This window comes from Ixodes scapularis, unplaced genomic scaffold (genome assembly GCF_016920785.2).
Source record: "Ixodes scapularis isolate PalLabHiFi unplaced genomic scaffold, ASM1692078v2 PGA_scaffold0__279_contigs__length_252992795, whole genome shotgun sequence".
NCBI classification, from domain to species: Eukaryota; Metazoa; Arthropoda; class Arachnida; order Ixodida; family Ixodidae; genus Ixodes; species Ixodes scapularis.
In genome coordinates this window covers 175,648,180-175,672,817 of record NW_024609835.1, presented here as the reverse complement: position 1 = coordinate 175,672,817, position 24,638 = coordinate 175,648,180, and the positions used below count along the sequence as shown (strand labels likewise).

Here is a 24,638-nt window from a genome sequence, read left to right as displayed (position 1 = left end):
AATTCTGGATGCACTTGCCGCATGCCAAAGACGTGGATTTAGTGTCTTGTCCTTTGCTAATTTTCTGAGACTGAATGACTATATAATGCAACACTATTGTAAAACATTTCTTTAGGCATTGCTTTAATTAATGTCTCTATTATTCAATTACCTAGACTACGCCTTTTCTGTGCTTTAAGTTGAATCACACTTGTGATTAAAATGTTCTAAAGATATGTTTGTTTTTAAATCCTATGTCCTAGTCTTGTCTGGTATGTATTTGACTTTACGTAAATTTGCTCAGAAAAGTTTTTCACAGTATATCAATTCAATGCATTATGAAAATAATTATTCAAGAAAGATATACTAATGAAGAGCAGCTATAATTGCAAAACATAATGAGGTTTGTGTGGTCTATCGTCTTTTTGTGTGCGTGTGGGTTTCTGGAGGCACTTTTGCTGTGCTCAGTTCATCTGTGCAAAGCTCTTGAGCAAATCAACATTCCACTCCAATTTTTATCTAATTTTGTTTCTTCCATTTTTGATGAATATTTGCTGGCATTCCTACTGCACAAAACTAAAATAGGTTTAAAAATATATATATTTGCTTATTATTCAATTGTTTAACCAAACCGTCACAGTTTGCACATTTTTAGGTTGTTGTAGAATAAACTAGGACCAGTGAAAATAGTTTTCTTATCCACACCAAAGTAAGAATTGCAAAATTTTATTTAAAACAGACTATAAAGTGGGAGGGACCAGAAATCTTAGGTTTTGGATTAATTTTTCACTGTAAAATTCCTCATCGTGCTTCATGAATAAGCCTTTCTTTCCAGTTTAGTGAGAACTTTGGTATTGCACAAGTTATAAAAAAAGTGCACATCTACAAGTTGTGATATATTTGACATTTTGTTATGACAATAGCTGACCAAGTATCTTTTCCAAAGTTTGCTTGGCACTTAAGTCACTCTGCTTTTAGTGTTTCATATTCCATAGGTTAGATTTATTTTAAATCACTTCTATGCATGTTCCTTCTTATTTATTTATTTTTTTTTTTTTTAGAGCTGGTTTTATTTTAGCCTTCCTTGGTTTTATTTAGAACAAGGGTGTCCCGACTGCAAAAGTGAAACAAATCGGCGAAAAATTGCAGTTTCCCGCGTAGGGCTTCTAATGGTGGTGTCGTGTAGCAAGGAGGCAAGAACAAAACATTTCCTCCACCTGTCCACATGAATGAGCAAAAACCAACTTTAAATGTTCCGCTGTGCACCTGTGGGTTTGTTGGAGCTTATAAAGGGAACAATGAAATATAAAACCTTTCCAAATATATAAAAAGTTTGAGAATGTCAAAAGCACCACGTTTACTCTTTTTTTAGTACCACTTTTCTCATTGGTAAAATTTTATCCTAGAGCATAATTTCTTGTGCACTGGTCAGATTCAATTTTATGCAGTGCATTTTCTATTTCAAACAATTTTTTAAACATGTACATATGCATTTTTCTGGAAAGAACAAGGGCAGTGCACCCAATGCAATCTTATATGTGCACTTATCAAAACATTTGGCCCCTTTGAAATAATTTGTTTACCGTGTAAATAAAATTTTGCTGTTTATGAAATATATAATTTTTCTTCAAAGTGAGACATCATTAACAAAAAGTTTTTCTAAGCTGAGTTTCAAAAGTCCACATATTTTTTAAAGGTCTGTTTAAATGTAGCTTTTCATTTTTCATATGCAAGCTTTATAAACTATGGTGAGTATGAATGAAGAACTCGGTCTCTTGTGGAGCGCATTAACTATACGGCTACTATCACTAATGGTGTCTGTTCAGAATGCAATCATCTCGGCTAGTTTTGAAACATATACTCGGATACAATTAATAGCCGCCAGCTCCTTTCCTTCCTCGTTTGTTTAGGCTGGACATCCCCATTAGTTTACCCCTTTGCTTTTCCCAGAATTGCTTGCTCCCATGCTACTATTTACGAGGGTTTTTCCAGTTTGCCTTCAGGCATTGTTTGTACAACATGTTTTCTTTCAGATTGCTCTGTGCAGAGGGACGAAACCGGTTCCTCGCACAAGTGTAACAAACACTTGGTTCGGCTTCACTAAAAATATGTGCGACTGTTGCTTGTCGCAGGTCAGCCCGGGCCGCTCGAGGGATCTGTCGTTCCATCTATCTTTAACCCATGTAAATATTTCACTGTTCACCATGATCAAGCAGTCTTCCTTTCTCAAGTGGGCCCAGAACAACAAGAACACCGTCAAGAGCAGTAAGTACCCCTGGCTCGCGCTGCAAGCACAGCATGCCAGTTTCCTGTAGCCGCAGCATTAAGAAATTCGATTAGGTCTTTCAATCAGTTCTTCCCAACTCGAAATTGAGCTACTTTCACATAAATGTGTGGCCTTTAATGCAGTGACTTTATATGAGAGCCTTGCACAGACGTTGCCTGCTCATGTTGATCGCACCCTGCAAAGACCGCTGTAGAGAGTGTCGGCAACAGAGTGCAGCAAAGGAGTGTGGGTAGGTTGGCATGGGGGACACAGGGAATACACCAAATAGGGGGTATGAGTTGGGCATCTTTTGAGAGTAGAAAAATGATCAGTAAAGTAAACTTTGAACAAAGACTAGCTGATATTTAGGATACACGGTAGGCAAGGAACGTGTACAAGTATCTATGTATAAAATGTCTAAACACTAAGTGGACAAACCGAACCCGCAAGCTGAGATTGAAATGCATCCAACGAGATGGGGCCGATCAGACCATATGAGTAGAAAAGGGAGTAAAGGAAGCTGAGAGGAAATTCTGGTAAGGGAGCAGGGGAAAGTAGCTTTAACAATATACAGGGCACAAAAAATGAAAAATTCACAGGATCTCTTATGTTATCCCTAAGACAAGTTGAAGGCGAGAGCCCAGGCGCTGATCTGACACATTTTTGGAGCCATTTCATTGGCTCACTCAAATTGTGGCATCGGCTGTGGTCCCGGTGATAGCGAACCTTCGAAGACAGCGCTGTCTCTGACGACGCATTTTTGGCACAGTTTTATTGGCTCAGTCGTATCGTGACGTTGGCTGTGGTCCCGGTGATAGCGAACCTCCAAAGACAGTGTGCTTTCTGACGATGCACTTTTGGTGCCATTTCAGTGGTACCTTTCGTTTTGGTAACTTTCATGTTGCCGACGTGTTTTCATACTTTTCGGGTCGCAGACATGTTTTCGCTCAAGGACTTCGTAGGTCGACTGAACGATGAGACATGCAGGCTTTCGCCTTAATAAAGAAGGACCGGTTGTATGATAATTCATTGGGGAGCTCATTGCTTTTTGAAGCTAGAGCGGGGTTCTAAGAACAAAAACATATAGGGCTAAATTCCAGGAAATAGACACTCTATGCGATGTATGCAACCGCGAAAGGGAAACTATAGAACATGTAATTTTAAGGTGCAGGGGGGGGGGGGGGGGGGGGGGATGACTACGGATTTGGAAGGGGCACTGAGATTTGCAGACATGGATGGATGAATGGATAGGGAAAGAATTGGGGTAACTAAGAGGAGATTGGAAGATTGGTGGAAAAGATATAGGGAGGGGTGAAAATACAGATAAAAATAGGCAATGAAAACTCTTTTAAAGGGGGGGAGGGTTGTGTTAGAACAAAATTTATACAAATTTTAAAAAAGGGATAATGAAAGTTTTTGGCTAGGTGGCGCAAGCTGCCACCCATCACAAAGGGTATAGCTATTACTATCTATTCATCCATCCATCCATTCATGACGTAGTGCATGCTACCAGTGGCATTGCACCATGTGGAGTGGGAGGGAGGGTAAAGTTGCACTAGCACTCGCCTTCCCTCCTCCCTCAGCTGCATAGGAATGGGGCTGCATAGGAGGGTAGGAGTCCCATACAAGTAGAATGATCTAGTAGGGACAAAGTCATTTCACAGTGCTGCTCATTAAAAACCTGATCAAGTGCTCTCACACCTTTGTGGCTTTCAATGGGACATCTAAGCAAGGCCATTTTTTTACCTTCTTTCACCCAAATTTTTTTTACCCCATATCTGCATTACCCGTAAACTGACATTCATACAAGGCAGAGAAGGGGGCAGGCAATGCGGACACATTTTCTCCCAAATATTTTATGCATACACGAAGAAGAAACTAGGGCAGTTAAGCAACAATGGTGGGACCTTAGGAGCTCCTCTTCAAAGGGGAGACATTTTGTAGGACCTTCCAGAACGGTCTGCGGGAGAAGGTGCGGGGAACGGCTCTGGAGAAGCGGCGACCGCTCCGGCGGGACAGGAAGAGACCGCGGCGTGCATCCTGCCGCCTCTGGCCGTTCCAAACAGCATTAAGGGCGGTTCTTTTGTCCGCCCCCTCCTAACAACAAAAACACTGGTGTGGGAACTCTCCTGGGACCTGCATTGTGTTGCCGCTGTCGCGGTAGGGGAGGAGGCTGGGGGGGACTGGCAATTGTCTCTGGCTAGAGCGCATGCTGTCTGGCATTTGGGGCCAAGGACAGCTGCACTCACGTCGTTGGGTTGCGTGGCTGTTACACTGCCTGGCTTTTGAATGGAAGGGTAGATGCTGACCTTATGGGTATGGCTTTGCTTGCTCGTAATCTCCCTCACACAGATAGCAATGCAAACCCTTTTTTTTTATATATTAAGTTGATAGTCATTTCTTGCAAGTAATCCCAGTTAAAGTATTTGTGTATGATTTTGGCTTTAAAGATGGAGGCTTTGTGTTGTCGCTAATGGTGAAATTATATTCATTACAGTGGTACTTGTAGAGTGCTTAATATAGCAAACATTTTTATATTTAGAAAAATAGATTGCTTATGCCATTTATCAAAGATTGTGTTTTGTAGCAATGTGACAATTGTAATCATAATACTGCAATGTAGTAACCTAAACTGCATGGCATGATTGTGATGCTATCGAGTCATGGTAAATTGTGTGCAGTGCAGGTTTATGAATGTAGTCAAATTAAAATATATAATAAATTTTCTTCATAGTAGGTAGTGAGGGAGGTAATTAAATTGAATAGCTTGATTGTCCTTCAATAATTAGTTGGAGATAGTAATATGGTGAAAGTGAAAAAAGGTTTTAAATGAAGTTCAGCTTGACATTCTGTTTATGCCTCATCATAGTCTTATGGGCTTTTTATGACAGGTTAAAAAAAAAAATGGCCAGAGCATTTTAAAAGGAAACATTCTGAACCTAAGATTGTCTCTTAAGCCCGTCGTGTCTTTTGGTCGTATGAGCCGAGAAGGAAAAAACCGCTCCTCAATGATAATTTGGCACATTCTAAATCGGTAAAGAGTCAATCAGTGCTTAAAAAACTGTTTTCAAGTCGTGCTCGCATTCAGGTCTAACAAGCTTCACAGGACAAATATCTAGAATACTAAGTGCGAGATATCCTTTGCATCTATTAACTTCAGTCGCCAAAAGTCTCCTTAAAGACCGACGACCAGTTCGCGCTTTCCACTATTCACTCCCTTCCTCCTCTCCCCCCTTCTACGCTGCTCACCGTTGCCGGTTTCCTCCCCCCCCCCCCCCCATGGCGAGGAGGGTATTCTGCCTTGCAGAACCTCGAGTCTGGTCAAAAAAGGTGAAATCACATCCTGCAGGTCGCGCGACAGATACAGTAACCAAAGACCGGTAGTCATCCCCTACATTCATAACATTTCTCATAACCTTAAGAAGATAGGGAATCGTGCAAATATTGATGTAGTCTTTTCGGCCCCCGTCAAACTCTCAGGCCTATGTAAAAAAAGTTAATGCCACACCAGAAACTAATACTGGCTGCACTAAAAAGCATAGAACCCCATACATACCTTGCTCAGAAGGAGTGATTTATTCCTTTCCCCTTTCATGTGGCAAACAGTACCTAGGACAAACTGGAAGATGTATAAATGAGATTAAGGGAACAAAACAACACCCGAATAGCGAACTCTGGACTTTTGGGCATTCACTGCCGTGACTGGGTGCACTGCGGACTTCAGAAATAGCACCGTAGTTGGAAAGAACTATCACCAATTGACACGCGAGATGATTGAGGCAGCTAACATCATGAAAAGGAGTGACCCTTGTGTTAGTAGTCTATCCATAACTCTTACTGAAAAAGAAGTGCTATATCTTGACTTTTGAAGGTAATGTGTGATGGATATCGCTATTTGTTTTGTACAGAAGACAACGAAGTGAGATATGACAATTTTAATAGGGATAAAGAAAAAGAAAGAAGACGAAAATACAAACTGAGTTGTAAGTGACTTGAGTGACTGTTTTTCTGGTGTGCGTGTATTTTCAGTGTGAGTAAGTTTACTTTTGCGCTATATCCTGCAATATGAATATCCAACTTGCCCAAGCTTCCATTCTAAGAACACAAATTTGTTTTGTTTTATTAATGTTGGTTCTCCGAAAATAGATTGACTAAAGGGGGGAAATGGCCTGGGAGGATCAACTTTTGAACCTTTCACTCAAGTTTATTCAATTTTTCAGGGTGGAAAGTGCCTATTAGGAATGACGAGTTTCAGCCTGATAGGTCAATTCTAGAACAAGCTATGCTATTAAGCTCCAGAAAAAAATGCAATAGAAGATTCAATAGAAAATGTATTTAAAAATAAAATGCAGTCTACGAACTGTGTTTTTAAATGTAAATTTTTAAAAAATACAATAACACCAAAAAACAACAAAAATTTTCAGATGTTTGTGTTCTGAAATATTTAGCTTTCATTATAAAAAAGTGAGTTTTTTTTTTAGATTATGAGTATTTTAATATGTTTCTTTGAAAAATTTCTGTCTATGATACCCCTGAATCTTTACACGTTCAAAACCTCAGATGATACATTTTCTCATACATTTCCTGCCAAAAAGGGAAACTAGGACAAATGCGTTGGAAGTTTTGAAGTTTCAACTTTATGTTTATTTATTTTCTACAAGTTAAATGCACACTAAATTCAGAACTCAAAGCCTTTGCATACGCTATTATTAAACTCTCTAATGTCAGTCATCTCCTTTACCAGGGTTATCACATGTGGTTTGCTCTTTTAATTGTGCAGCTGATAACTGCAGATGGTGTGTATTCTTCAGCTTTCTTCTATGCTTTGTAATATGCCCCCCCCCCCCCCCCCCTCCCCCCCAACCCGCCTATTACACGCCTCCTAAGTTATGTCTGCAGGTTCTTTTCAAAGGTTCACAGTTACAATTTGTCCATGTGAGCATTTGAGTTCTTCAAATTGTCCACAATTTTGGATAATTCACAACTCCACATGGACAATTTGTCCTTCACCAGTGTGGCATACTTTTGCCAGTGTACCCTAACAGCTTCTTTTTCTCCAGGTGGCCGAAAATGGATCCACCCAGCAGATGCTTTACAGAAAGGTCATGTAGCATACCTGGTCAAGGTAAGCTAAATTACTACTGCTGTTGTCTTGGCATCATCTTTGTGAACTTCCATATAATGTCTCTAAAGATGTTGATGTGTTATGATAATTCAGTCTGGGTATTAGATTATCGTGTAGATTCCTATGGCTCAAGAAAGCAGAATTTGTGCACGTTCTACGAATGAGGCCTTTGCATTGCTATTTATTAAATCTGTGCATACTTTATTAAATCTGTGCAGGCAAATGAAGTTTATATAAAAAAAATTTTAAGACTTATAAAGACTATCTTTTATATGGAGATGTCTTCTAGCTGTCTTTTATTTTACACACTATATAAGACGATTTCATTGACTTGCCATAATGGCTGACCAATATCTCTGAGCTATCCATGCCCATAAGGATAGATGTCATGCATTGGTGGTCTGTCACGTAGGCAACTTCTGAACTTGCCCATATTTTTCACAGTGATAAACCTTGTTTATTTTCACCAATTAATAAGTTAATTCACAAATTTTAGCTAATTAACCTACTTACTGTGTCCTCCTCTTTTGTGTCCCTTTGGCCGTATCACTGATCAGCACAAACCACATAAATGTAGCTTTCATTGATTTTTTTTTTAAATCTATAAGGGCTAAACAGGTGCTTTCTGTAATTATTGAAATCAGTATTGCAATGTCTCAGTTATTTGCCACAAGTATTTTACCTTAGATAGATGACTTTTTTTTTGTGCCAATATTTTTAAAATGAAAGTACAAGTATGGAAACAGTAGTTGCTGTGTTGAAAATTAAGAAAGTTTTACAAGGAAATATTGGCAGGGGCTTACGGTAGTTTTTGTGCAAAGTACTTTATAAAACCCTTTGACTTGGAAATATGTTTTTATAATCTAGTCTTGCAACACTTCTTAATAATTCAAAAGCAGTACAAAGAAAATCTTCCAGTTGTTGCAGCTGCTGTTTTTGCTCCACTACTTTTGGCATTACATATACATACTAATTTATTACTTTCTCATTTCCTTACTCGTATGATTAAGCTCTTAAATTCCCTTGTTGCACCTGAACTGATATATAATTTCAAGTTATGTTTTATGCACATTTTAATCAAGCAGGCAGGTTTCTAGCAGTGCTGAAGAAGTTGCTCACCATGGGTCATAGAATGAAGCTTTTTTTTTTTCTTTTAGTTTTTGGGCTTCACAGAAGTGGACCAACCAAAAGGCATTGAAGTAGTTCGGGAAGGCATCCGGAAGCTTAAGGTGTGTATGGCTGCATCGCCATTGTCTGATAGGGCGAGCAGGAGTGCAGGGCATATTTTCACTTTAAGGGGGCACGATCTGCATGGGCACATTAATTATGCATGCATACCATTGATTACATTCAAAGTTAGCACTTGCATCTCCAAGCATAAATATGCTACCCCAAAAAAAGGCATTCTGCTCTTCTAGTTCTGATGTTAGTGTTTTAGCAAATCAATCGCTTTCTGTAGCTGGCTGGATTAGCAGCTTAACAGCTTGGGACGTGACAGCTTGTAAGGCATACCCGGGCGGGCGGGCGGGCGGGGGCAGGGGGGCAGGGGCAAGGGCAGGCAGGGGGGCTGGGGCAAGGGCAGGCAGGGGGGCAGGGGCAAGGGCAGGCAGGGGGGCAGAAGGCATAGGATGACGTTTGCTTTTATTTTGTACTTCAGGCTGTTGCACTTTTTTTTATTTTCATGGGGTTTCATGCACAACCTTTATCCTTCCTTCAGAAATTGCAGCAACTAGAAATAAAATACTAACAGATGACACCACTTAATGTTTGGTGTGGGAGTGGTCCAAAACGTGAACAAGAGAGTTCAACAGGGATAAAGCACCTTGATAAAGTTCGCGCTTAGTGTTCTTACAAGTCCCAACAGCCCTTGTGTGAATGCACAATGCGCGTGCCATCAGTGGGTACTTCATTGCCATTTGCTGCCAAGGGCCGCTCGTTTCCATACTGCACCGCCATTTGCTTCCAAGAACCGTACGAAGCAGAGGCCTCGTGCATTGATGCATTTGTCATTACCTGTGAGACAAACGCAAGCACTTCTCCCTCTGTTGACTTTGCAGTTCAACCAGCAGCTGAAACGATCGGAAGGCACCAAAGTGCCCAAGGTGGAACTGACCATATCGGTAGACGGTGTGGCGGTACAGGATCCCAAGTCCAAGGTACGCCCTGGGCAACTGCACCCTTGTTCTTGACCCTCGCCTAATTCCTCTCGCGTAACGCACGCTTTTTCTTAATGGTGCGATTGCTCTTGTCACTGACAGTTCGAAAGTGGCAGGGTGTGACCCATATTTGTGGGCCCTTCAATTGACAGTTGGTTTTCATCCTAGCTGCTGAAAGGTTGTCTCTACCAGTTTGAGAGATCTACTCTGAGCATCTTACTGACGTAGTGGCTGGTGGGGACATGGCCACCATCTCGTATTGGCGCAAGAGGAGCAAAACTTGCTAGTGGGCCAAGCTGAACAAGCTGTTTGGAGCAGCCAAAGCTGTGGGGCACCCTATTCTAAAACTCGCTAAAGAGAATTCGACCCGTTTTCGCGAGGCTAGATTGTCTGTTACGCGAGTTGTGAACCCGCGAATCGAAGGGGTACGGACCCACGTTTGATGTCTGTGCAGGTGGCGTGAGACGTCGAAGAAGTTGGAAAGGGTGAAACGGTGTAAAAGACAGAAACACATAAATGCCAAGAGCTTTCTTTTTCCTGGGAAAAGATGAAAAACATGATCGAAGGCGACAGAGAACCTACTCGGCGTTGTCTTACTTGGTCTTTGCCATTCGTATATTTCTTCATGCCTTGCCCGTTTTTCTAGTGGTTGTAACCGGTCATACAAAATATTGTGTTTTCTTTTCGGCTATTCTCCCCTTCCAGTAGTTTTCTATTTTGTTGAACTTGCTCTCTTTATGCTGTTGAATGTTCTGCTCGTATTGCTCCAATTACTGCATTATGCTCATATTTAAAAAAAAGAAGTAACGAGTAATTGAAGTAATCCATTACCAATAATTTGTAACACAATTACATTACAAATAACTTCAAAAAAAAGTAACATGGCAATTACAAAATTACTTAAAAAAGTAACTGATTACTTCCCAAGTCTGCATCCTGGTCGGCCACTTCTCGCTTGCCGAGGGATCATTGTTGTCATGCCTAATATCCTACCAAACATGGGGTTTTTACATTTGCAAGCATTGATCGAACACTGCTGTTTTATCTACGCCTAAAGCAAGCTCTAGGTTATCGGCAGTTATCGCATCATCTCCGAACACTTGGGGCGAAGACGCGAAGACGGCAATTCTAATCGGTCATGTTTTTGTGATTCACTCTTCTAAAAGCTGGAATCCCGATAAAAGCTATGCGTCCACCTCTTTGATAACGGAATGGTTTAGTCCCAATAGCCGGCTCCCAAAACGTGGCAACGCTCGATGCGCCGCGTGCGGGATTTTCGCTGATCGGGTTGGCGTTCGACTGGGGGAGCTCATGTGGCTGGCAACTGTATATGCTATTTTGCATTGCCGTGATTGCCACGATTGTCTGTTGCAAAATAAGAACTGCGTGAGAGGCTCTGCCTACAAAAAACAATCTGCTCAATACCCCATGTTCTGAGGCACATGGACATTAGGCAGTACTTTGTTTTTCTGGGTTGTAGTAACACTGGGGTGGTTCTCCCTTCGACATCGGAAAAATGGGGCATTAGGGCTATGTTAATTTTCCTCCGGGAATTCTGGGTTGCAGAGCTTTTCCCGCAGTTTTCATGTTGTAATGGGCTATGGTAAAGGTGGTATGCCAGGCTGTGCAGACTGCTTGGGATACCTTCAAGAAGGCGATTCCTCGCCCCACAAATCAATTAGATACTTCATGAATCAGTTTATACTCAGTCTACTTGTTGTATTGCTGCACCATTAATTACCGTATTTGCACAATTATAACACTTTTTTTTTCTTCCTCAAAATTGCGAGCTCCAAAACGCACTTTGCCTTATATTCAGAATTGAGTTCAGCCACGAGGCACGCAAGTCTGGAGAAAGCCATTCTTTTGGCTCAATACAGGAGATCGGGTAGGAAAAGAAGGGGGGAATGGGATGGGATGGAAGGGAATTTATTAGCTATTGGGCCACGTGAAGGAGGGAATAAAAAACATAAAAAGTAGGGCTGGGCAACCGATCAATGAACTTCCCAATTAATCAATTTATGGTTTTAATCACAATTAATTATTTTAACCGGTTAATCGGTAAAATTTTTATGAACCAAAAGACGGTAAAAATTAAATGCTTTCGCCACGCAGACATGGAGGAGTACATCTGTATGAATTTCAACCTAAAATAAACTGTAAGGGCTAGATTCAGAACTTCAGATTAGTGCAGAAGGTTACATGGTTACATGTGTCCCAGCCACACCAATGCTGTGCGAGTGTTCGTTTAGTTCAGCAGTGACTGTTGCGATCAATCAAAGGAGGTTGCTCTTGCCGGAGAATATCAACAAACCTCTTTGCCTCCTCAATTGAAGTAATAATCTGCGACTGTGAATACCTTTGAACTGTTCTCAACTATACGTCGAGGCTGATAGATCAAAATTCTGTATTGTGCCATTTATCACAATTCAGCAAAAGAAACAAAAAGTAATTTTTACTTTTTTAACATATTTTGCGTGTAAATCAATGGGACCGATTAATTAATCGATTAAAGAGTGGCAATTAATTGGGTTAAAAATATTAATCCACACCCAGCCCTAATCAAAAGCATTTTTATTGCTTTTGTGTTTGTACAAGCATTCCGAGGAAAAGCAGAAGTGCAGCGCGCCACGCAGGAATGCGGACACTGGCCAATTCAAGTCAAGTCAGGCTTAGTCAAGTCAACACAAGCCAAGACCACCTACCGTGTTTATGCAATGGTGCAACACGAGGTGTTTGTTTATGCGGAGAGACCGGAAGAATAAAAACTGAGAGTAAACATAGGGTCTCTTACGAAAGAGGTGCTGTTCTGTCTGTCCCTATGTTCATTCTTTCTGTTTTTGTTTAACTTCACCAACGCGCTCAAATTGAACTAAGATCAGAAGAATAAGTGTGACCCTGTATCGGGTCAGCAGTCTTTTTTTCTACTTGGGCATTTTTAGTTCCTTCTCCAGAGTGGTCTGGTTTTTTGTGTTTCCGCTTCCTGCCTTGCTTTCCTTGTGGGCTACTGAGGGGCTCACACTGAAGAAAAAGAAACTACCAGGCAAGCAACCCCTTGCTGGTGCATATTTGCAAAGTCGCCAAGTGGGTTGCAAAAGGAAGAACCTGAGCAGTGAGGATGAGTGCAGTCAAAACATAAACTGATATTTCTTCAATTTTCATTGCCTTTTCACTTCTGCTATGTCCCTGAATGAGATGCGGTAAATTTATGCTGCCTTGTGAAATGCGGTAAATTTATAATGCCTCTGCTCACGTTATAACAGTAATATTTTTTTTAAACTTTTTGAGGACATCAAAACTTGCTCTCGCATTGTATTTGTGGTCGCATATTCATGCAAATACGGTAGTATGGGTGATTCATGGTGCAGGAATACAGTGGCATGGCTGGTGCTGCCCCATTTAGTAATGAAAAAGAAGGCAAACACCTGAATGAGTCATTTGTCAGGTTTAGCATTCAAGATTTGGGGTGTCGTCATCTTTATTCTCAGTAGAATTTTTGATAGTTTCCACAAGTCTTTGCATGTTAAATTTTCTGGAAAAATATTTGAAAATCCTGAAATTGAGTACGAAGCCTCCAGAATGTAAAAAAGGCATTTTCATATAATTTTTGAAATTGTCTTTATTTTCTGTTTAGTCACTGTAATAGCATAATTTAAGGCTTTTCATGAACTACCGTGATGGCGTTCATGGATATTGTCATTGTTGGCTCCGATGGTGTGTAGCATCTGCTGCAATTTATTGTTGGGTGAAACTGAGTATAGACTAGTTTTTAATGCTTTCCCGGTGGTCTATTTGTGCTCTGTGCAGAGGATATTTCATCAGCATCCCCTCCATCGAATTTCATACTGTGCGGACGACAAGTCTGACAAGAAGTCCTTCAGCTTCATTGCCAAGGAATCTGACGGGGAGAGGCACTCCTGCTTCGTGTTTTCCAGTGAAAAGTTGGTCAGTGTCTCTCTTCGCACCGGCTCTGGCATGTGTACATGCTGCATTGCAACCATTGTAGATCACATGGGACAGCTGGTGTCTGAGCTAGACACTTTGTGGGTTTATTTTTTCAAAACTGCCACTGTAATGTTACTATGCTCCTCTTTAAGTGCAAGCATAGCAGAAGCTAAAAGAGTGAGCCCCAGGCTTTCATCATCCTTGCCGAGCATGTGCACTTGTTTTGTGTAAGCATCGTTAGGGCAACATATTCATGCTCATATCTTCGGCTACGCTCGCGTGTAAAGTGAGACTAACTATGGTCATCAAAAACTTCCTTTGAATTGAGGGTTTGTGTTTTAATATTGCTCTAACCCTTTACAATTGTGTGTGCGTGACATGCTTATAGGGTCTGGAAGATGTGGGACTGTTTTGAATTGATTCAATTTGTGGCTTTTCACTTATTCCCACTGGGCATTCATGGATTGTCAGAGCTTAGCACTTGAGTGTTGTACAGTCATTCACATATCTACACTCGAATAGTTGCGGTGGTAATAAACTGCTTTTAACTAAAGGCACCTGTGCCTTTCATATATTGAAGTAAGGTTTGTTGGTTTAAATGGGGGATGCACATATTTTTAAGAGTGTGAGAAGGTCCCACCAGTTTCAATCACTCTGTATTGATTTGCCACAACACTGGATCAAATCATTGTATACAGTTGTAACTTCTATTTTATCGTAGCATGATTCAGTTTAAGTGTCATGAACAAAAAAGAAGGCATGAATTTTAAGAGTTTATTCAGTATGTGCATATATATTTTAAAACATGGTTAGCTAATTATTTTGTTTTGGTTTTGCCCCCTCTTGTCTCGATACTAAAATCGCTCTACCCATATTACAGGTTTCTATGAAATGTCTAAAGAGGACTATGTATTTATGTTTTGGGTGAATTTATAGTTCACTTTACTGTCTCTAATATGTCGATGTGTAGTAGCATTAACAGAATTTATAGTTTGAACAACCTCTCACATGCATTTGTAGTCATGTCATCAGAGGAAAGCCGCTATACTGACCACCATGAGTATTATGGAAAATGTAAATCTACTGCATGTACTAATGGTTCCTGTTTCTTGCAGGCTGAGGAGATTACACTGACCATTGGTCAAGCTTTTGACTTGGCGTATCGCAAGTTTCTCGAAACATCAGGCAGAGACATGGAGATGAGGAAGCAGTTCATGATGATGCAGAAGCGGGTAAGGTCACTTTCTATACTTTTTCTTGCAACAGCCCGTTCTGTGCATGTACCAAGTCAGCGACATTCCACCAGTCTGGAGACCGTCCTTTTCGTTTTTCTCAGAGAGATTTGTGTTGTACCATTGACCTCTCAGGTTCAAGACCTGGAAGAAGAAAACATGCAGCTGCGCAAGCGCCTAAAGGACTTAGATTACATCGTGGGGGGACCTCAGACACACAACCACAGGACCAAGACCAAGGTGATGGTTAGCTGTTTTATTTGCCCAGTTATTCAGTTTAAGAAATACTGCAGACCTTGCAGGTTGTAGTACTAGGCTAAACTAGTATGGCACTAGATGGCAGTAGATGGTGAATTAAAATGGGAAATCTTTAGGTATGGTTTTTATATAGGGCTCTTTTTTAGAACAGTCATTTTGATATAACAGAACCTCATTGGGGGGGGGGGGGGGGGGGGGGGTTCCTGAGTGGATGCCCCTTTCTCTGCTGTATGTCTGTCTTACAATGGACTTGTCACTAGAGGATAATGTTTCTCACTTAAAATTTTGAATCAACTTGAAGCAACAAACTTGTGACCAAGCCAAAAGAGTAGGGGACTTTTGTCTCTTCTGGCTACCTTAAGTTATGGCAAAGAATGTGGCACAAATATTGGAAACTAATACAGTGATTAAGATATATATTTTTGTAAGCCAACTTTACTGTAGAGGAACTAGTGTGCAGTGGGAGCAAAAAAAGCTTGTTGCTTGTGTATTACTACTTTTTTGTTTACTAATTACTAACTTATGAAAGATGTTGCTTTGTTTTGTACTTAGCACCTGATGTCTGGCTTTAATACCACAGGATTGGGTAATGTAAACATAAAAGTATGGCTGAGAAAAATATCTTTCAACAGTATTTAAAAAAAAAAAAAAAAAGGTTGGGTAAATTAAAAATAGAATATTAAAATTTAAAAAAAAGAAAAGAAACATTGGTGGTTATTTTATATAGACATGCTAGGGGAATCCATTCTACTTGATTTTAACCCTTTCCATTAAAAGGGCCGGTCGCAACACAGTAGACTGTCAAAGACAAAGTAAGTAAGCAAGCAAGCAAGCAAGCAAGCGGGCAGGCTGGTCAGATGTTTGAAACCGGGAATGACAGACGAAAAAAGGGGACAATACACAACATGTCATGTTGGGTGCTGTCCCTTCCATAATGATAGCTTTAAATGGGAACCATCCGTGGACCTTGCTTGCTCGTGTTTGTTGCACAATAGAAAGGAAAGGTGATGGAAGGGAGGGTGGTAGAGATGAGTGTTTGTACACCATTTACACTCCCCCTTCCTCCTATGGTGCAACCAACACAAGTGGACCAACCCTATCGGGTGCTATTGAACCTTCATTTCAGTTGGCAAAATGCAGTAGAGCCTTGTTGATACATTCCCAGTTCATACGATTTTCTGGTTCACACATTCACAAGTGAGGGCACAAGAAGCGTCCTACAGAGTTGCTCTGTTTCTTTTCCGGTTCATACGTTCCTAGACAACACGATTTCCCGGAAAGTATGCTCAACATTTTGCCAAATGTCGATCGGATTATACGTTTCTTCGCAATGAACACTGCACTAGCGTATTCAGAGCTCCGAACAGCCGGTCTCAACGAACGAGTGCTGAGCAGACGTTTTCAGGGGTATACGACACGGCGCGTGCATGCAGAGCAGTCTGCCCGCTGATAACGCTGCCGCTGCGTCTATTTTTCTCCGCAACTTCCGAGAGCCGTCCAGGTGCATGAAGACGTTTTGATTGGAATTGCAGAACACACAGAGTGGTTTTACTGTCTTAGCTCATTATTCGATTAGTCAAAAGATCCTTCTCGTGAAATAATAACAAAGGATTCAGAGTACATACTTTGCGCATCTCTATTGCAACTCCGGCGGCTTGGGCGAGAACCTCTACACTCTTCACCGGCGGCGTTCTCGGCCGTTGGCAGTTAGCGTCCGCACCCCTTAGTCGGCGTACTCCATCTGATGCTGCCATTCGTTTTCTTCTCGTCAAGTGCTACTGCTGGCGAAAGTGGCGCAAATGCTGTCATGACGAGTAACGGAAGCAGCAGCACAAAAATCGAAACCCAAATATGGCTGTCTACCGATTGAGCTTCGCCCGTGCGGACACATGTTCACTTCAGTTGTCAACACCAGAGCAGTATGTTTGCTTATGACTTTTTATGCATTTCCAAAGTAGACACAGGATTATGGGTCACTCTCGGTAACTCCAGCAAGCACTCTGAGGCATTGTACGGAGGGTTGAAAGAACCAATTGCTAGAGTGCAGAAGGGTAACTCCAGACTAGGACACACAAGGGAGTACTAGCGGTAGTAGTAAGTGAAAGAATCTGGCATTTCTTTGTTTCGCCACCATTTCAGCATTGTTCCTGTGCCCTGTAAGCTCGTTTCATTCTGCGATGGCATCGCTTTCGCGACGCCATTGGAGAACTGCTTGTTTTTGCCTGTTCTTGGACTGGGTATTGCTTTTTTTTTTTTGTGTGTGTGTGTGTGTGTGTGTGTGTGCTTAAAAATGGAAAGTTCGGATCATACGTTTTCCCGGGTAATGTTTTCTTTCTCGCAGTTTTTCCAGAATGTATCATAGAGGTTTTACTGTACCTAAGCCAAGCAACATTTTTCTTCTCTTACCTCTAGTTTCAAATACTGTCGATGACTTAATGGTGATGACCTAATTTTCGCAAACTTTGCGACTTGAAAATGATTGCAAAAAAATGGATTGTGCAAATATATTACCCATGGTAACAAATACATAGCATATCACATCCAATCGCAAAATTTTGAGCCTGCAGAGCATTCCCGACATTCACCTTTCTCGAAATTTGTGAAATGTTGAGTTTGTGGAAATACAGTTGTCACTGGTGGCATTGTTTGAACTGGTTTAGAACACTAAACTTGGTTTACCAAGAGGTACCTAATTACAATAAAGGGCTTCATTCGAGTGTCCATTACATGTCGGCGTAATTCAGAGTTTAAATGAATAATCGCTTGAGGTTGACAGTTGCTTTATCAAATTTTAAACCAAAACAGAGGGAATTGTAAATTAGAGGGTAATATTCGCTGCCCAGTTTATGAGCGAAGCAGATGTTCCAAGTGCCCTTTCTTTTTCTGCGTGCAGAGTCCAGGTCCCATTGTGGTGTCCAGTAACGGCAGCGGCACAGCCCCGTCTACGACCAAGCTCCCGGAGCCCCTGCCACCTCCAGTCCCGCCCCGTGGGGCAGAGCACGCGCTGCATTCGCAGGTGACTGCCCATTTCACGTTTTGAAATGCAGGCATCCCTGCACACCGTATTTTGGGTTATGAACCGTAATATTGGTGCACGTGAAATTTTAAATGCAACAACATTTCTTCTTTGGGCATCACCCCCACCGGAAAATTGTTTGTTGCACGAAACGATTTGGCCTGCTTTGCTCTACTTGTCCTGCCCTCCTCTATCAAGCCTCCTCTCGTCCTTAGTGGCTACACAGGGCGTTCGTCGTGCCGCCGAGACGAAAGAAAATAGAGCAGCACTTGGCCTTCAAACGAGGCATGGCGCACGCCGTCGCCATGACTGCACTGCATCTCCAGCAATTAAAGAAACAAAGTGTATCTATTGAATTGAGGTGTGGGGACATCTGATGCTCAGTTATGCTATTGGGTTCGGCTCAATTTAATCGGCAGAATATGGCCTTTTCTTTTTAAAGAACAGAGAAGAGTCTGCAGGCGAAGCACCACAGACACACAACCCCCTTTTCTTTAACAGAGGACGTGTGATATGGCTTGCTGCTCGCCACTCCCCAGTAACGCTCTCCCATAGCGAAGAGTGTCACACGTGTGCTGCAATGAAGCTTGTGTTCTCACTGATAGAAGACAAGGCCCAACCGAACGCAGACTCAGCACTCTGTCCTCTGTCCAGTCCTCTGTCCAATGCTGAGACGCTATAGAAAATCCAGCTCTAAGCCCTTTGTTATCTGGTAGCGACTGAGCGAGCTCACACATGTGACGGGAGATAGCACGTTCTTCGAAGGAAACCAGGTGTTTCGGAAGTAACAGGGTCACAGATGGAGTGTGCGACCACAGAAGATACTAATTTTGCATTCCACTCCTACTGGAGTGCTCTGGCAGGGCGTTGTTTCTGAGACAGCATGCACGACAATGTTCATGCCGTTGAGGCACAAGATGGATACCAAGTTCATCTGTGCAACACCGCCACAAAGCAGCGGTAAGACACAATGCATTCTGTCTTACCGCTGGATTGCACTGAATAGAATCTTTGTCTGACCACAGAGATAACCAACCCAACCGAACACATTTCGACATTCATCTGCAATGTATACCTTTCGGTAAGGTGCTTTCATAAAATACTGAGCATTTGCCCCTCCAAAATGTGAGATAGGTCACTCAAAATATGGGGGGGAGGGGGCACTTCATTGGGTAGGGGCCGAAATTCAAAATGGCAGCCACAAAAGAAATGGTGGCCAAGGCAAATATGCAGTCTGGTGAGCGCTGTTCTAGCTAACATTTCTTAATTGTGGTCAAAGGCACAGAGCAAATCCTCGGAATACAACCTGAAAACAAGTTCCAGGCGTTCGATTGGCGTCTTATCGTTGTCTTTGGAGACAAAGGTGACGACGTCGAACCCGTCGAATGCATTTGCTATGCCTCTACCCTTGGCCAAGGTTTTTTTCCTAGGGTGTCCCTGGAAAGAGCGTTTTCCATAGTTTCCTTCTGGGATAGCGGCCTAAACCTCGGCAATGAATGTCTTGTCGCAACGGTTTTCTGGTTTCCATGATGCGGGCACATGTACCGCCTTTATGCACCTTTGTTTGAATTTGAAGTTGCACTGTCTCTACACCGCTGGAGCCAGAGAGTTTGTAAGAAAGCTAAATTACGATATGCATCTTATTTTCAATAACAAATTTTCACCGAAATGTAAATTTTTTCGTGGCAACAGAATATAGTGTAATTACAAACATTTTACGAAACAAACAAAAGGAACTCCCAAATTTGCCTTCTCGTGAGGCAACAGAAACGTGCCTAATTAGAATTCAAGTTTTGGGGGTCAATAGAGCATGCTCATGCTCAGTATTTTACGGTAGTTCGTACCATGGCATTCACAATCCCTACAGCTTGCCCAAACCCAGTGTTGTAACGAATTTGACCTGCTCTGCAGCATGCCCAGAACCTGCTTCAAACACTGCGGTTTTTTTTTAGTAATTTCGGGTTGCTGGCGATTTTTTATTTAGATCCTTGTGCTTCGACACAATCTCCTGCGATTGGGTTCTGCTTGAAATGGGCGAGCCACTCCAGCAACTGAGACGTTTTAAGCGGCTGCAGCCAACGTGATTCCTGTGGATAACGGAATATGGGGGTTTAACTTTGTCCTACCATATTTACTCGCATAATAAATGCACCCCCCACAATGGGCATCAATCTTTTGACTTTTGTTTTCCCTCGTGTAATGAATGCACCTCCCGTTTTTGGCTCCAGGAGTCTCGAACTGCTGCATTTTAGGTAGCCACCAAGCCCACAAAGCCAATTTTCATTTGCTGCGAAGCGGCCAGGCCAAGTCAAGTCAAGCCGATCCGGTCTCGTAATGGTTGCAAGTGCGTAGTCATGGAAGTCGTGAACCGTGGAACGGAGCGGCACGCACGCCTAACTAAGCAGAGAGCGAGGAATTTCCCAGCGCTGGACATGCTTTGTCCATCAGATACATTGATGTCAAAAAACATGTCTTCGTTTGTGGTCCGCTTTCAGACAGAAATCGTGGAAGTGGTTAGGCCTAAGAACGGTCTGGTTCCTCTCCGTGCTGTATGAGCTTCGTAGGGTGCTTTTCTTTCTGCACAAGGCACGCTGAAAGTGCCCTTAGAAAGGTTTGCTATTTAAAGAGCATGGTTACTGTGGTGTGCCCACAACCAGCCCTGGGTGCGCATTCGTCGGTGGGGACGGATGTGCTGTCCCTGTCGTTTCATATTGGCACCTAAAATGACATTTGCGCGAAGTGTGTAAATGCCAAAATTTTACCCCTAGTAATGCCAAATATGTGTAAATTTTTCTGGGAAAAAAGTGTGTTCATTGTGCGTGTAAATTAATTTGCAATGGATAGTTCTTGCAACTAAGTTGTTTCAAGGAGATCAGCTAGTATTCACAAAAACCATTTAAAGGTAGCATAAAAGTGTGCTACGTGTAGACCGCATATAATGTATGTTGCGGGAGTTGCGGAAATCCGCACTGTAAGTGGTACCGTGCTATAACCGAAACATCAATTTTTCAGGCCAAAATACATGCCATCATACAACTTACCTTTGTAAAAGAATTTATTTTATGTTAGATAAAAAATAAAGCTTAGTTTGAGGAAAGTCTTTATTTCACCAGACTAGTACTGCTAGTACACTTCTCTCTGAAGTGTGTCACACATTTTGAAAGAAATGAGAGACTTTTGCCTGGCACAGCCTTTTAACGGCATCGGGGGTTGCGGACGGATGTTGCGAGCGTTCAGGATTGCTAACCCTAATAACTTTTCTCCAGCGATGAAAACGCGTGAAAATTCGCATCCCTTCTACGGTACGCGCCAGTAATACCTTCAACTTGAGCACAGGCATGAAGTGCTCCAAATAAGAAATCCGGGCGATGTTCGAAAACACAAATGCTTAGAAAGCGCCACTGTAGACGAAGTAAACAAACACGACGACACGGGCGTTTCTGCCGTCTTGAGAGTGCCGCCACAACATCGCTGCACAAGTAGGTGGATCTTCCCTTCTAGTACGTGCTGGATTATCATAGCGACACACAACGAAAATTTGCAGTCAAGGATAGCGCTTTTACGCGGAACGATGAGCTTCCACCACGCCGTCTACGTCGACGATCACAACCAACGCCATGTTTGCGGATAGAAGCAGCCGGCCCGCGACCGGCATGCAACGCACGCGAACACTTCTCCTCGACCTGCGATTGGTCTGTCGTTGCGGTTGTTTCCAACGCAGCGGAGGAACGCACGCACGTGAACGACACGTGCGTGTGTCCCTCCGTCGCTATGGCCAACTGAAGCCTCTCTCTTCGCTTCTCCCTGCTTCTTTGAGCAACCTCCTTGCCCCGCGAGGGCCGCTTGTGGCTCGCGCCGTTATCTTGTGTCGCACAGGGAAGCGTGCTCGCTGCGCCGGTCAGTCGGCGCAGTCGGCGGGCTGTTCCAGAAACCGCACTATAACCGGTATTTCCCTTTGCATGCTGCATTTTAAGCGGTATTTAATTACATGGAGTTCTACGGGAGGCAATCCAGTGGTTTAAAAAAAAGCCGTGTTATAACCGGTCCTGCAGTATAAGCGGTTACGTTGTAAGTGGTCTACACTGTATTAATACATAACTCGTGCCTAGATAGGACAGGAAAAATACAATTTGAGTGGTGACGGTGACAAAATGTAGCATCTCGAGTTTTAGCGGTTGCTGTGCATGATTACAAGAGCCCCATGTGGGTGATGTTGCGGTGTCAAGATGCTGGAGAAAATTGATGTGTCTGAAGCAGGCCCAATTGATATTTTGGTGTGCCGCTTTCTGATGTAAGATGATGCACTTTATCTCCGCCAGGATTTGCTGGGCCTGACGCTGCCCACAGTGGGTACCAAATTGGAGAACCTGGCAGTGGATGATCTAGAAGACTTCAATCCCCGCGCTGAGCTGGAAGCACCACCAAAGTCCAACGGGTACTGCACCAACGGTACGTACGGGCCACTGTCTGCATTATAAAAACATTCATGTAAATCTTACTTTTCCAACATTGAATCTTTCCCTCGATCGACATTTTTGGGGTGATTTGTGGTCGTAATTATATATCTTGGTAACACAAAAATTGTTATGTATTTGCTGTAGCAGTGGTTCTCAACCGTTGATGTTTCGCAGACCCCTTGTGGATCGGCGGAAATGATGGAGGACCCCATTCGTGGTCAAAGGAAGGGAAAGGTATAGGTTAATTATGATAGTGATTTAATAAATGGTAATAACTAAAGACTAAAGTGAAGTAGGCTTCTCTTATTGACATATACGCTAGAAATGCGGCCAAAAATTGGAACGTTTCTTCTCAATCTGAGAAAAGAAAATTTATGCCGGGCTTGACTGATGAGGCTGGGCTTCGCGGATTGCTAGAATGCCTTCGCAGACCCCCATTTGAGAAGCACTGCACTATAGTTTATGACCTCATAATTCAATGCCATGGGATTGCAAGTTTGGCTCCAACATACATCGGAGACAAAGTGAGTAGGGTTCTGTGAATATTGGAAATTTCAAATAGTATTTTCGGATAATACACTATTCGATGTTTGCTTCGAGAAGGACTGCACTATTCATATTTTTCGAAGTGTTAATTGTGGCGGGGTACTCCTGTTAAGGGGAGATGCGGGTCAAAAAAATTTTGTTTGTGCTGAAATTTTAATTTTTCGATTTTATTAGTTCCGCATACCTTTTAGTTTCATATACAAAAAAAAATTATTCAGAAATTCGATCTAAAAGTTACAAAAAAATCTATTTGAACGCCCTGCCACGTCAAAACAAATCACACATGTTGGCACATGCTAGTAATTTTCAAACCAGCGCCCCTCCAAAAAAAAAAATTTGGGTTGTGTGTGTGTTTGTTTATACAGCCTAGAACTTGGTCTGCCTCACAGGGGCGACGAGTCTCCCAGGTGTAGATGAGAAATTTAGCCAGTGCGGTACAGCCGCTAGCCTGGGGTCTTTAACGTGCATCACGCAGTAGTGATACACGACCGCACGCCGGTACGATGCTCATCCAGATCGAAACGGGCAGGGGTGGGGCTCGAACCCATGATCCCTGGGTTCTGCAGCGCGAGCTTTTGCTCCACGTGCTCCGAGTTGGTGTGTGCTAGACCACTCGGCCACCGACCCCTCCAAACATTGGCAGTGGCCGCCTTTGCAGTCGCTTTGATAAAAATACCTAATCAAGTCTTCTTCTTTCTGGTGACTCCTCCTTTAGTTTTGTAATCAAGCTAGAAACAATGAAAAAAAAGATTATTCCTACATGCTCATGACGTTTCTAGTTGGCTTTCAAAAAGCCCCGTGATGCAAATGCGGAGCCGCCGTTCACTGCCGCCCGTACCTGTCGTGCAGTAAAGCCCGCGTATCGTTTGGTGTCGCGTCGCATTGTCATTGTCTCGAACAAGAACCATCTCTTCTGTTCGCTGTTCAAGGGTTTCCATTATGAGTGATGTTGAAAAGCGCGACTTTCGTTGCTGCAAGAGTGAGACTATACGCACATTCAAGGGGAAACATAAACAGAAGCGAAAGAGCACAAAAAGCACTGCCGCCCCATTGCGCCAACAGAATGGCGATGCGCTTTTGAGCATCGCAAGCACCGGCCTGTCAAACTTGTCTGATTTCGTCGTTGATGCTTCTAACTTTGTGAATGCATCGGAAAAGAAGCTGCTAACATTTCAAGGTGATGTTACAGCGAGGAGTGGGCGCGGCACAAGCGCTGTAATCTGCGAAGTTGGAATTCTTACGCAACTCATGAGCGGCGCGGTGTACGGGGTGTGTGGGACTTGCGAACTCGCTGTTGTGGAGGCTGTGGACAAGCGCAAGGGTCTCGCTTTCCTTCTTGAGCTGAAGTACATGAACGATGGATGTCCCGCCGACGTTGTTTCTGCTGCATATTCATCACATTGTGCCACTGCCGCCGCCAGCCGCAAATATTGTGGCCCTTGTCAACACGAGAAGTGCCCGCGACAGTTTCGCTATTAACATCATAGTTGTGCTTTCTGCTCACACGATTGGCGTCGAACATGACCAACTCTTAAGGGGGGACACTGGCTAGAGGTCAAACTTTCGAACTACTCAAGTGATCGGAATGAAATTTGCAGGGGAGATTTAGCTTCAGATGTAGGTGCACTGTGCAAGCTTTCAGCCCTCTAAGACAAATT

At 42.7% G+C, this 24,638-nt stretch overlaps 1 protein-coding gene across 4 annotated transcripts in view; it reads left to right on the top strand.

The window, feature by feature from the left end:
• The window catches only part of LOC8032111 (PTB domain-containing engulfment adapter protein 1), a 38,157-nt gene that overhangs the window by 2,443 nt on the left and 11,076 nt on the right, over positions 1-24,638 (top strand). For 2 of the 4 annotated variants that reach the window (XM_029980655.4, XM_040503695.2), the window contains exons 2-10: positions 2,112-2,244; positions 7,306-7,370; positions 8,528-8,599; positions 9,428-9,526; positions 13,334-13,471; positions 14,587-14,703; positions 14,839-14,943; positions 17,855-17,977; positions 22,297-22,426. In XM_029980655.4, the coding sequence (XP_029836515.3) occupies positions 2,184-2,244; positions 7,306-7,370; positions 8,528-8,599; positions 9,428-9,526; positions 13,334-13,471; positions 14,587-14,703; positions 14,839-14,943; positions 17,855-17,977; positions 22,297-22,426 (910 nt within the window). In that variant the 5' untranslated portion in view covers positions 2,112-2,183. Of the gene's footprint in view, positions 1-2,111; positions 2,245-7,305; positions 7,371-8,527; positions 8,600-9,427; positions 9,527-13,333; positions 13,472-14,586; positions 14,704-14,838; positions 14,950-17,854; positions 17,978-22,296; positions 22,427-24,638 lie in introns of all 4 variants that reach the window. The other 2 variants (XM_029980653.4, XM_029980654.4) reach the window with 1 other exon arrangement.